Source organism: Eleutherodactylus coqui, chromosome 6, assembly GCF_035609145.1.
Source record: "Eleutherodactylus coqui strain aEleCoq1 chromosome 6, aEleCoq1.hap1, whole genome shotgun sequence".
NCBI classification, from domain to species: domain Eukaryota; kingdom Metazoa; phylum Chordata; class Amphibia; order Anura; family Eleutherodactylidae; genus Eleutherodactylus; species Eleutherodactylus coqui.
Window position 1 is genome coordinate 79949397 of NC_089842.1, and position 14690 is coordinate 79964086.

The window sequence follows — 14690 nt, forward strand, 5'->3', positions numbered from 1 at the left end:
TGGAAAGATGTTCCTCAAGGTAACATTGTGAATAGAGATGAGCGAGCGTACTCGCTAAGGCAAACTACTTGAGCGAGTAGTGCCTTATGCGAGTACCTGCCTGCTGGTCTCAAAAGATTCAGGTGCCGGCGGGGGTCGGGAGAGAGCAGGGAGGAACGTGAGGGAGATCTCTCTCTCACTCTCTTCCCTCCCTGCTCACTCCCGCAACTCACCGCTCTGCCCCGCTGGCACACGAATCTTTTGAGACGAGGGAGCAGGTACTCTCATAAGGCACTACTCGCTCGAGTAGTTTGCCTTAGCGAGTACGCTCGCTCATCTCTAATTGTGAAGTCTTTGAATATCTCACTATCTACAGTACATAATATCATCAAAAGATTCAGAAAACCTGGAGAAGTTCATGTGCACAAGGGACAAGGCCGATGGTCAATATTGGATACTCGAGATCTACGGGTCCTCAGGCATCACTGCATGCAAAACAGGCATGATCCTGTAATGCAAATCACTGCACGGGCTCAGGAATACTTTCAGAAACAATTGTCTGTTGAAAGACCCTATCAATGCTGAGCATTATATAGAGGTTTTAGAACAACATATGCTCCCATCCAGACAACGTCTCTCTCAGGGAAGACCTTGCATATTTCAGCCAGACAATGCTAAACCACATCCTGTATCAATCACTACAGCATGGCTTTGCAGAAGAGTCCAGGTGCTGATCTGACCGCCTGCAGTCCCGACCTTTCACCTATAGAAAATATGGCTCATTATGAAAGGAATAATCTTGAACAAATATGGAATATATACAAAAAAATGAGAGGAATAATCTGTCAAAAAAGCCCCCAAAACTATTGGGCAGTTAGAATCCTACATCAGAAATAAATTGGACAACATTCCTCTCCTAAAACAATTGTCTTGCCATTTCCCAGATGTTTATAGACTGTTGTAGGGGGTGTTACACAATGGCAGACGTGGCCCTGGCCCAACCTTTATGAGTTATGTTTCTGCCATCAATTTCAAAATGAGTTAATTTTCTAAAAATAAAATAAAAAAATGTCTCCCGTTCACCTTCTGATGTGTTCTATGTTCTATTGTGAATAAAATATGGCTAGATGAGATTTCCAAATAATTGCATTTTTTATATATTTCTTTACAATTTACACAGTGTCCCAACTTTTTGGAATTGGGGTTGTATGTGCACACTTATGTTTTAGGTCTGCTTCAATAAAGTTTTTGTGGATTTTTATGGTGCCAGAATTTACTCCTTTATTTCACGTGTTCCCGGGACCTGGCTCGGATTGTCTGTCCATACACTTGTTTTCTTTGCATTGAGGAGCATGAAGATTCATATTATCCTAGGGCGGCAAGCTGTTAAAACATTTCCTTTTTGTTTTGCGTAAAAGCAAATCTGTCTTTGTTGCCCAGAACAACCAATCACAGCACAGCTTTCATTTCTTATACTGCCGAGGTAAAATGAAAGCTGTGCTGTGATTGGTTACAATGGGCAACAAAGACAGATTTTCTTTTAAAAAGTTTTTATAACAGTGTGGTGCCCAGTTTAATAGTGCTGTATAAGGGTGACATCCCACAGTGGCCCCCAGTATAATAGTGACATCCCACTGCGGCCCCCAGTATAATAGTAACACCCCACTGCGGCCCCCAGTATAATAGTGACACCCCACTGCGGCCCCCAGTATAATAGTGACACCCCACAGCGGCCCCCAGTGTAATAGTGACACCCCACAGTGGCCCCCAGTGTAATAGTGGCATCCCACAGCGGCCCCCAGTGTAATAGTGACATCCCACAGCGGCCCCAGTGTAATAGTGACATCCAACAGCGGCCCCCAGTGTAATAGTGACACCCCACAGCGGCCCCAGTATAATAGTGACATTCCACAGCGGCCCTGAGTATAATAGTGAGACCCCACAGCGGCCCCCAGTGTAATAGGGACATCCCACAGTGGCCCCCCATACCCCATGCCCGAGACCCACATACTTACCCTCTCCTCCTCCTGGAAGCTCCACTGCTCTGCTGCTCAGCGCTGACCCCGGTGATGTCGGTGTGCTGCCGGACGCCTCCTCCACTTGCTCCACCTGCTCTCGCGGAACCTAAGAGGAGACATCGGGGGAGGGGGTAGGAAGATCCCAGCTGTACACTGACATCACAGTGTGTGCCGGGATCTGCGCTGCTAGCAGCGCAGCTGAGTAAATGCCAGCAGGGAAGCCACAGCCCCTGCTGGTATTCACTAAAGTGGTGAGTGGCCGATGGCGGTGTGTGCCAGCAGGGAGGGTTCTGAATGCCGCCTCTGGCGCTCGTGCCATAGGTTCGCCACCACTGATCTAGCCCCTTGACGTAAGATTTCAAAACGTGACTCATTTCCTGGACTACTTGAACATTTGTTTGTAGACCCTTAGGCTGTGTTCATGTTTTTGTTGCATTTTTAAACCACAATTAAAAAACACATAAACCAATAACCACATGTGGATTTAAAAAAAATACATGTATTTAAAAAGAAACATACAGGTTTTTGATGCATTTTTAAATTGTGTGTAAAATGTGCAATCATATACAGCAGATACCCCGGTTATACCAGCATGGACTAGATCACTATATGCAGGATATATAACTTATACCGGCTTTACATACTTATATACAAAAGATACCCATGTTTTACTAGCATGGTCCATATCACTATATACAGAAGATGTATAACTTATACCAGCTGTGCATTTATAATTATATACAGATGATCCCCAGGTTATACCAGCATGGTCCATATCACTATTTACAGGGAGATGTGTATATACCCTGTTTTTCCGTGTATAAGACGCACCCCCTACATTCCCACCCAAAGTTAAGAAAAAAAGATTTTAAACCTAAAACAATACATAGTACTTTTCTATGTTTAAATCCCACTATAGTTCCCTGTTAAAAAATAACATTTTAAGCAAAAAACAGTCCTAGCTAAGCTACATGTAAAAAAAAAAGAAAAACAATGCTCACCTAGCAGCCAGCTTTCGGGTCACTCAAGGTGGCCTGCGGCTCTGCTGCAGGCGGCCGTGTCCTCCTTCACACCGAATACTCACCTAACAGCCGGTGAATGACTGTGGTTGGTTAATCCAGCGCCGGCTCTCATTGGCTGACGCGGTGTTAGATTAACCAATCAGAGCATTAGCTTGCTGGAGGCGAGGTATTCAATCCCTGCTTCCAGAAAGAACTGCTCTGTTGGCATAAAGGAGGACACGGCAGCCTGCAGCAGCGATGCAGGCCATCACGAGCAACTTTAACGCTGGCTGCTAGGTACGTATTAGACACCCCCCAAGCCAGCGCCCCATGTATAAGAAGCAGGTTGACTTTTAACCTAAAAACACGGGCAAAAAAACTGCATCTTATACACAGAAAAATACAGTACATACAGTTTATACATACAGTGGTGCCTCGGCTTGCGGGTGCCTCATCTTACGAGCTTCTTGAATTTCGAGCAGGCTCTCTCCCAAGTTTTTGTTCTGATTTAAGAGCAAAAACTCGGGTTACAAACCTGCTCACAAGCTGAGGCTCAGGGGGGTAGGGGGAAGGGGGGTACTAATACTAACCTACCACCAGCGTTCCAGTACTCGCGATGGTCTGCGGTGCTGCTACAGGCTGCCACATCCTCCTCCACGCTGACGGAGCATTTCTTCCTGGAAGCAGGGCTTGAATACCCCACCTCCAGAAAGCTAATTCTCTGATCGGTTAACTCAGCGTCGGCGTTCATTGGCTGACACGGCGCTGGAATAACCAATCACAGCCAGTCAATGATGCCATTCAATGACTGTGATTGGTTAACCCAGCACCGGCTTTCATTAGCTATCGTGGTGCTGGATTAACCAATCAGAGCATTAGCTTGCTGGAGGCAGGGGAATTCAAGCCCCGCTTCCCGGAAGAAATGCTCTGTTGGCGTGGAGGAGGATACGGCAGTGGCGGCAGGAGGAGGCAGCGGTGGCAGGACGAGGATCGGTGGCGAGGAGGAAGCAGGAGCAGGAGGAGGAAGCAGGAGCAGGAGGAGAAAGCGGGAGCAGTAGGAGGAAGCAGGAGCAGGAGGAAGTGGGAGGAGGAGGAAGCAGGAGGAGGAAGAAGCAGGAATGAGGAGGATGCAGGAGCAGCAGAAGGAGGACGAGGAGACAGCAGGAGGAGAATGAGGACGCAGCAGGCAGAGAACGAGTATTCAGCAGCAACTGCCTGCGCGAGGATCGGTTTGTCGGCAGTAGGTGAGTATTGATGTTTCTTTTTTTTACATGTAGTGTAGGGCTTATTTTTGGAGAGATCCAGAAAGGATTAATGGTGTTTCAATTCATTTCAATGGGGAAAATTGATTTGAGATAAGAGTATTTTGGGTTTAGAGCTCCATAACGGATTCAATTAAATTGTTATGCCAAGGCACCACGGTATAATATACTGATAGTAGGAGCATAGTATGTTGTATAGTATAATATAGTGTACTAGTAGTTTTATAATATTGTACACTACATAGTAGTATTATAGTATAGTATATTGAGTAATATAACCTAATACGCTGGCTGATAGCAGTATAGTACATTGTATAGTATAGTGATAGTAGCATCATAGTATAGTACATTATGTAATAAAGTATAATATACTGATGGTAGGAGTATAGTATATTGTGTAGTATATAATGCAGTCATGTATATGTTGAGTTGCACAGCTATTAGACATATACAATATATATATATGGGGGACATTAATAGATATACTTTTGCTGTAAACTCATGATGATTGAGAGCAGCCCCATCCCGGAACTTCTCATCCTGTGGTGATATTCCTGTAGCATCATGAGAGCGGTATAATTACTGCACTTAAGAAAATCAAATAAGCTGAGTCTCCCTTCACATAAAATGTAATGTTGATACTTTGTAACGTTTATGACCTTCATTGTCATTACTTCTGTCATTGGTTCTGTATGACAAATTACTCCTGTTATTATGGTTTCACCAACATGACAAGTAAAAAGCTTCAGTGTACCCATATTGGCATATATATATATTCCTATGCAACCTCACACATAAAGCACAATAATAGCCTACAAGGCCTTCAACAAGCCGTATATGCTATGAGGATAGAGGTGTTAACTTTTTAAAGTTTTTAAGGAAAAACTTCAGTTGCATAATGTTCTACTGGTGTCCCCTTCTCCATCTACATTAAAGATGCAAAGGCCTGGAATTCGAGATATACGGGGAGATTCAAAAGTCAAGGTCATCTGGCATATCTTCTGAATGAAAACAGATACGAATAGGAAACTTTGTAGCACACTTAGATAGGTATGGGAACACTTTTTCGGGCACTATGATGGTGCCTGTTGACAGTTTTGTTGGCCATCTTGGATTCAGCTCAATAAACTTCAATGGAAACAAGGTCATGGGATACATGATTTAATTGTAGAATTTCATCAGAAATTGACAGGTGCAGTCATTTTTTTCAATGCATGTAACCGTTTTCAAGTTATGTATGATGTCATATTGAGTATAAATAAACTTGGTATGTTAAACTATGTGATATGGAAAACACTAATCGTGTGTCTTTTCAGGTACCTGAAGCTGCTGTTAACAATCCAGGACAAAACTGAAGTCATTCTGATGGTCGGTAACAGAAATTCATGTGAGATGGCTGAAGCTTTAAATCAAGAACATCTAGGAAGACGGCTAGTGTGGGCACAAACTGTTATGAAAGTGATTCAGTAGTTCAGAGAAGCTGGTAGGGAACAGGACAAACCAAGAACTGGTCATCCAAGCAGTGTTTCCGATCACCAGGTGTCCACAGTGTGCTTACTGGTTTTACGAAGATGTGTATAGAAAAGCGCCATTAGAGCATGATGTGAGCCAACTAAGTGTCAAAAAGATCAATTACTGGCTGTTTTCCTGGGTGTTCTTGGTTGAAAGCCTTGGCCACCTTATATAAACTTTTGGTACCAAGCATTAGAATGATCTAAATTCTGTATTGGATTGTTAACAACATCTTCTGTTATCTGAAAAGGCATGTAATTAATGTTTTCCATACCACATAATTCCATATAACAGCTTTATTGATACTCAACATCTCATTATCCATAACTTGAAAATGGTCATAGCCATTGAAAAAATGACTACAAGTCATGAGACCGCAAGTGTGAAGGCCCCCTTAGGAGGGTTTTGTCATTAGATAAAAACCTTGTCCCCCATTTGGGCCTTGCCTAAATTAAAAAAAATGATGGTATACTCAACTCTCCCAGAGCCCCAGAACGCAACTGGTTTTGACAGTGAATTCCAGCTAGAAGGCTGAGCAGATGCATGTGACCGCTGCGACCAATCAGAGGCTGCAACGTCACCGCTAGTGCTTCTTGCATTGGCGCTGATATCCTGGGCGGCATGATGCCGGGAGTTTTGGGACATGATATTGCAGCTTATTTGCCGCAGCTGTCATGTTCTTTCGCCTGGCCATCTACCCAAAAGTCGCTGCCGATACCGGTGGCTGTCAGCTGCATCACAGGCCCCAGGAGATGTGAGTAAGCCCTCATTTTTTATTCAAGGCAAGGCCCAGCTGGAGGACAGGGTTTTGTTCTAATGACAAACCCCTTTAAATCATGTATTCCATGACCACCTTTTTGTTGAAGTTTCTTGGGCTGAATGAAAGATGGCTGCTACCAAGATAGCCAACAGGCACTGTCAAGGACCGTTACACATGACCGGTCACATTAACCTTTCAAGCCTTGGGTTCCAAATTAGTTCATACCTGGATGCATCAGGGAGGCCAAAAACTATATGATTTATAGTAATTAGTTCCCACAGATATGTAGAGATGAGCCGCGGCAAGTATACAGCCCACTCTGCTTAAGGCGCGTACACTGAATCTTTATTAACTTTTCATAGCGTTTCTCAATACAGGAAAGGAATACGTCATTAGTCACGGCTTTAATCTCATTGGGTTAGAAAAACAGCAAAAATTGTTCTTTGTTCAACAATCAGCGCAGTGAGAATAAATATGTGAAATATCCTTCAAATGATTATTCCTCCCTTGTGAGTTTGGATGGTCGCAGCATCTTATTAGCACGATTCATTCTTTTCCCAGAGCTCAGGGCGTGGGAGGGTTTCTTCTGATAATGATTTTTTTCAGGCTTGGCTCTCAGAAGAATAAAAACAAATCATTAGACATTGCACCGAATACCCTGCTGTAAAGTTATTTCTGCTTGAATTATTGTTTCACTACGCACAAGCTTATTTACATCTTGTAATGCTCCATTTTGTATGTAGCGGCCATTTTGAGACAGATTCTTCCATTTTATGGACCTGTACCTTCTCAAACCCCCCTAGAAACTGTCTCAAAATAAACAATACCTTATAACTTCTACTGGGCGGGGTAAGGTTTGCTTTCCCTATCTCTAGTTTATGATCTATGCCCTACCTATCATTGTTGGTCAGCTGTCCAAGGGCTAATCCCTTCCCCGACAACTAATCCTAACTAACTAAACACGAAGACCTAATAGACACAGAAGGGATCTACAACACACATGCTATTCTATTCTAATGGCTGGGAAATTAGAGTGGTCACCCCTGCTTCTGCTGAGACAGCTCCATAAGGGGACAAATCGCTCTGTTGTATTATAGGCATATAGCCATCGCCTGGGGTCTCTACATCAACATACACGGGAGCAACAGGCACCATCTGGTCTGTAAGCTTAGCACAGGAGCGTTTTATGCAGGGTACAATACAGACAGAAAGTAGCAGGAGTATGATAAGAGTAACCAGAATCCCTATTCCTATCTGCATTAAGAATTGTTTCCATTGTCCGGTCCATGCAAACCACTCATCCCAGGGGTTAGTTATCCCAGAATTACGCTTCAGCTCTTCTGACAATGTGGCCAATTTCTTTATTGCGATAGTCACTTTACCTGTGGGGCCTGTGCTATCTGGAATATTCGTACAGCAAGTTTCACCAATCATTTTACAAACACCACCTTTCTCGGCTAGCATCGTATCCAGAGCCACTCGGTTCCGGAAAGCCATGGTGGACGTGGGGCCCAACTGATCAGCAAGCCCCTAAAGTGCATCTCTTGTATAGCTCACGAACCCCTGCTGGTTGTAATATATATACAAACATTCTTAATGATGGTTACTATTCCAAACAGGGACTCAAATCCGGCCCCAACCTGATCCCTGGCCTCAAACTCATCCGGCACCCCCCTTGGCACTCCAACCGCATCCATATATACACACATGTGGATCAAACCTGCCACCTGGTTTCAGATTGTGACGCTCGTCTGTAGGACCTGAGAGAGAAGCAGAGACCACAGAATGCGTTATTGACAATTCCTTGGAGAGACCTATGACAAAATTAACAAGAGAATCATATCCCAAACTTGGCTACTGTGGCATGTATCCTCCGGAGAAAAAGAAAAACTAATGGAAGACACTCAATTCAAGGTTTGCCCGTTTCCTTCATTGCCCATGGATCTACTTTCCCACTACTCCGTGGACGGTAGGGTGTGTGAAAAGCCTGAAATATATCCAAAGCAGACATGATGTGTTGTATTATTTCACCTGTGAAGTGTGTACCTTTGTTTGACTCAATCACTTCCGGTACCCCATATCTGCAGATTACCTCATTCATGAGCTTCTGTGCGGTTACCTGCTTATTTACTTTGGTAACAGGGTAGGTCTACAACCTGAAAAGACATCAACAACAAGCACATATTCATACTTCCCAACAAGTGGGAGCTGAATGTAGCCAATTTGCAATCCCTGAAATGGGTAGAGTGGTCTAGGCAAGCGTTATGTGGCAAATTTACTTCTGCCCTGTTGCTTACGGCAAAGATCATGCAAAATTGGACAAATGATGCAGCAGCTACAGAAAACCCAGGAGCCACCCGTCCTCGTTCAAGCGCCGAAATCATTGCTGCTTTGAGAGGTGCGTCTTTCCGTGCGTCAGCTGGGCCATCATGGGGCACAGGGACCGTGGTAGGCAAGTGCTGTTGACTGTCCGCCATACGCCGCCCTGTTCTGTTGCTCCCATATTTAGTCCATTTGTCTTTTTTTCTTCATTGCTGGCTTGTAACTGTAAAGTCCTTAGCATATCAATGTCCAAAGTTTTTAGCAAAGTCCAAAGTTTTTAGCAAAGTCCAAAGTTTTTATCAAAGTCCAAAGTTTTTGTCAAATTCTTCTTTTCTTCTGTTCTTCCACGGCTTGAGGGCCGCTGCCTTTGCTGTGTGGTCTGTGATGACGTTGCCTCTTGCTTCTCCGGTGTAGGAATTGGTGTGAGCTTTCCACTTTGTCAGGTAGTAGTAGGGCTTCCATGAGACTTTGCACCGCTGCACCATTCTTAATTGGCTGTCCTGCTGAGGTAACAAGCTGTCTGGCCTTCCATGTTGGGCCGTAATCATGAGCTATGCCAAATGCATACCGGGAGTCAGTGTAAAAGGTTGCCATCTTACCTTCTACCACTCTACACGCCCCAGTGAGGGCCTTCAGTACCGCTTCTTGTCCTGAAACATGCGGAGGCAGAGCTTCTGCTTTCTAGGACATCTTGTTGTGTGACCACTGCATATCCAGTGTGGAGTCGTCCATCACCTTGGTACCATCTATAAAAAACAACTCAAAATATGCATTGTTAACAGGGGCTTCAGTAACCTCTTAAAACTTACATTTTCTTGTTGCATCACTGCTAGACAATCATGCTGATATTCTATTTCAAATAGATCAGAACCTTGTTGCAAACAATTTAAAAATAGCTGATCTGCAATACCTAGATCACCTATGCCTTCTCCTCCCCCCTGTGAACCAGGATACTCAATTGAAAGAAGAGTAGCCAGGTTCAAAAGAGCACATTGTAGCCGGATCTGACAGGCCAGAGATAAGTGCTTGGGGTGCACTTGCGTGAGTATGCTCCGAATGACATGAGGGGTGAGGACCACTAAGGGGGGGTTAGTTCAATACCAACTCCAAAGATTTGTTAACCATTGCCTGTACTGCTGCCACCGCACAAACACATGAGGGAGCGCCTCGAGCCACTGGATCCAGCCTCATGGAGTAGTATCCAAGTGGCCGTGCTTTTGTGTCAACACTGCCGTCACATGGCTAGAAAGTTCAGTACAGAAAAGAGTAAAGGGTAAAGAGTAGTTGGGAATACCCAAGACTAGAGAGCTGCTTCAGAGGTGAGACAGAAAAGAATAATTGAAAGACAGTCATAGAGTGGTTGCCACAGCGTCAAAAAGTTTTTCTCTACCCATGAAAGTGTTCCGCAAAGTTTCCTACTTTTATATTTTTTCATTCAGAAGATACTCTGGGTGGCCCTGCCTTTTGAATCACCCTGTATATTAATTCCTGTAGTTATGTCCCATGAAGCCTCATAGCTAACTGCCTTCTGTCAATAATTGCTATGCTTTGTGTAGAACTAAGTTGACACATAAATGTATGCACTTGCCAGCTGACCACTCTGTGAAGAAATGGAAAGAACATTAGGGAATTGAGCCTGAGACAACTTTTACTGGTGTAGGAAAATAGGTGTCATGGATTGAACAGCCAAGTGTTGCTACAAATTAGAAACCATACTATAACCATAGAGAATGCAGGGAAAACAAAACCTTTGAAGATGCAGGTAAAGGTCTGGTCACATTTCATTTTAGACCACACTGTTGGGTTTTATTGCATGTTTCTGTCTGGATCATTGGAAACCTGGATGGAACCATAGGTTTTCTTTGCTGAAGCTACTCAAACAAAGATCAGTAGGTCTCGGTTTTAGCAGCTTTCCATTTGTTTTCAGCATTTTGAGTCAAAAAGAATAAGGTGGTGAACCACTTTATTCTTTATGGCTCAAAATGAGGGAAATGAATGGAAGGCTGCTGAAACTAAGACTAATTGATATTTTTTTTCTGCACGTTTCAGCAGTGGAAGCTTATGTGTCATGGCTCGCCACCTATGTCAGATTGAGACCATGGTGACATCATAGCGTCAGCTCCAGCCCATGTGATCCACATGCTCTTGCATGCTCAGTGTCATTTTGGTGGATCAATTTAGGAAAGAGTCCGCTTGCTTGCGCGCACTGACTTTGCTAGGGGGAATTGCAGGAACGGGGGAGCGGGCGAGTATGAAAAGAAGCTCCCGAACTCCATGTCACCTAAACTATAAACACCATAATGTAGTGTATGGTGCTTATAGTTGATGACCAGTTCCCTTTAAGGCTTGAATCCTATTCAGAAACTCTTGGTTATTGTTGCTAGTTATTGGCTCTTTGGTTAGTTACGAAATCTCAGTTTCCTTCTACACTTGAATGGTTTCCCTGTGAACAGGATCTTGTTTAATCCAAGGAAGGAAGCCATAGATGACTGAAATAGGTTTTACAGAGATCCTATTCATATGCTATCATTTTTACTAGTAATAAGGAACCTGGTGCTTTTGGCAATTATATAGTACATTATGTTCTTCCCTCCCGGAACCGGAGGACGACCACTTAGTTAACTATCTTGTAGAACAGAAGGGCAGTGTGAACCTTGATGTAGTTTATTTTGTTTTATAAAAGTATGGTGCCATGCCACCAACCCTAAATTTAGGAGCTTAAAATGGTTATCCCAATATAAAGTGAGGGTTACGGGACAAACGTCTGACTGTTGGGATCTAAACACTGGGACCATCACGGATCACAAGAATGGGGGTAACATATCCTCCCTTATGAATGGTACAGTAGTCATATTGTACATGCTGCTACTCCTTTCAACTCTATGGAACTACCTAAGATACCTGAGCGCTATATTCTGAGCACTATATAAGTTCATATCTTCTGACAACTACTTTATGGAGCCCATATAAATTAGATGATTGTCAGCCGAACTCAATAATTTTGGTGGGCCTGGTCATCTAATGTGTAAGGGAATGTATCGACCCTTCCGACTGAGCACGTTGGATTCCCCTCTCCCCATTTAGAACATATGCACACTCAGCCAAGTTACGTATGCATGTGTATGTGGGTGTTAGGAGGAATAGCTGTGAGCCGAAGGAGCATTTGGCCAACAACTTTTAAAGGTGTGTGGCTACCTTTAGCATAGGGCATCAATGGTTGACTGGTAGTTGCCCAACCCTGAGGACAACTTGCAATTGGCAGAGTATAGCCACCTTTTGGATTTGGTTGAGAACTCATTTGTTTGTTTTTATGCCCTTAAGATTTCTAGTGACCATCATAGAGTACTTCCATTGTTTATGACCATCACTTATTTGTTCTTCTCTTATTTTGAATTCCAGAGATTATGAAGTCACCATGACACCAGCAGTGGAAGAGAAATACATGTACTTAACTATATATATTATAACAATTGCTACAGGATTTCCTGCAAACCTCCTTGCCCTTCATGCGTTGATTCGAAAGCTACGCATCAAAGCTACTCCCAATGCCATCCTACTTTTCAACCTGACTATATCTGATTTATCATTCTTGATATTTCTCCCTTTCAAAGTCACAGAGGTCTTTCAAGGCCAGTGGTTGATGCCCTCCTTCCTCTGTCCACTTAGTGGTCTCTTCTACTTCAGCACCATATACTCCAGCACTTTGTTCCTCACCACGGTGAGTGTGGAGAGGTACCTTGGTGTAGCCTTCCCCCTCAAGTACAAACTCTACCGTAAGCCAAGCTATGCAGTGGTCATTAGTGGCTTCCTATGGGTCTTGTCGTTTGCCCATTGTAGCATTGTCTATATCACAGAGTACCACCATACTTCCGATGTCAACAGTAGTAAGCTTGTTTGCTATGATAACTTCACCGAGAAGCAGTTGGAAGTTCTGCTACCATTCCGTCTAGAGCTCGGACTTGTCCTGTTTTGCCTTCCTTTCCTTATAACCTGTTTCTGCTATGGAAGTTTCATCAAGATCCTTGTATCATCCCCACACATCCACAAGGACAAGAAGCAGAGAGCCATTGGCCTGGTTCTTACCACGCTTTGTGTCTTTGCTATATGTTTTGCTCCATACAACGCCTCCCATGTGGTTGGATTTATACAGAAGAGAAATTTAAAATGGCGGGAAGAGGCATTACTCTTAAGTACATTCAATGCAAGTCTGGACCCCATTATCTTCTACTTCTCCTCCACTGCTGTTCAGCACTCTTGCAAATGTTGCTTGATGAAGCTAAATATTTGCCATCCTAGTCCAGCTTTACATGCCATAATGGACAAGCAGAGCATGAAATTGAGTCAGCTACAGGATTTGGATAGCCAGATATACAGCTCAAAGTTCTGACCATCATGTTTTATTTATTTGGCATGAACATCCCATATTTGTTGTGTTGTAGTGTTGAACATGTCATGATGGCTGGCCTGTCAGAGAGTAATGCTGATGATTACATTGGGTTTTGCCAAGGGTGTACATTAGAGCAGATGGCTGCTATGTATACTTCCACACATCCCGTCCTGGGACAAGAGGACCTGGCACTTATTTGCACCTAGTCATAGCAGGAGCAGAAAGCACAACCCATTCCCATTTGTTGGCTGTGATGGGATAATGAGATATGGTCAATGTGTTATGGGCGCCATTGCAGCCTTTACACAATGCCACAATCCTCTCTTGGGACTCTATAAATGTGTGATTGACGAAATTCAGACTAATAAAATTCTAAATTTCCAAACTGGGAAAATAACTGTTACAAAAAATGTTTGTTTTTTTTCTGGACATTTTTGTGTTTCTTACAGAATTTTGGGTGCTGATTCCAAACTTGTGCTCAGATTTTGACTGTCAGGAACAGATTTACCGACAATAAAGTTTACAGTAGAACAGAGAAGCATAGATATAATTGCAATTTAATTTGTTATATAAATGTACTTTTAAATATTCCTGAATAGGGTAACATAGAATTAAAAGCAGTATTTAAGATCACCAGCTGGCAGATGTATAATAACAAAGAACTTCCATAAGTGACATGAAAATATGGGAAGTTAGGTGCAATGTTTGCAAAAGTCACCTATTTCTTTTATATACGTCGGTGCTCTTTCTTGGAATTTTCCAACAGTAATCAGCCAGCATCGCAGGCATCCACTTTCCTTCATACCCGTTTTTCAATTGCATGTATGTCCTGGGGAAATCTTTCACTGTGGTCATCTGTCTAATAAGTTACTGCATCTCTCCAGGAAGTCCAGTTAGACAGTTTTGATAAAGGGGGACTATGGTTATAATGGTCAATATATTGTAACAAAATGGTACAATATTGACTATCCTATTTTCTTATGATGTCTATAACTTCATTCTCTTGCCAATAGACAATTTTGGTTGCCGTATTTGGATTCAGTACCTGAAATATAGGAAAGGACACTGATTTTTCACAGGAAGATATACCCTTGTAACACAGTGTGATTTATTCAAGGACATCTATAATTGGCTAGACCATACCACCATAACCTATGACCCGTGATAAGCCGTATTTCCTTTCCATACCTGGTAGATTTGTTTCATTATGAGATAATATTATGTGTAATAAAGCTGTTATTTAGCAAAGATTTGCCTTTTTTATGCTTCTTACAAATATATTTTATTAAGACAACCCTCTTCTTCTGTACCCCTTCACCACCTATAAACCAAAGCAGAATGCTGCATTTTACAGTGCTCCTCTAAGATGGCTATTATATTTTTTGCAGGATTGCCAACAAAACTCGTCTCAAAGAGGGTGGGCTTGTATAAATGTGTCAAAAATGGTTA

At 43.0% G+C, this 14690-nt stretch overlaps 1 protein-coding gene across 1 annotated transcript in view; it reads left to right on the forward strand.

Moving 5' to 3' along the window:
* LOC136631359 (free fatty acid receptor 2-like) overlaps positions 1-14471 on the forward strand; it is a 44158-nt gene extending 29687 nt beyond the window's left edge. Inside the window, exon 2 of the mRNA XM_066605627.1 lies at positions 12254-14471. Within this exon, the coding sequence (XP_066461724.1) occupies positions 12270-13241 (972 nt within the window). The 5' untranslated portion in view covers positions 12254-12269 and the 3' untranslated portion in view covers positions 13242-14471. The remainder of the gene's footprint in view (positions 1-12253) is intronic.
* Positions 14472-14690: the final 219 nt, after the last annotated feature.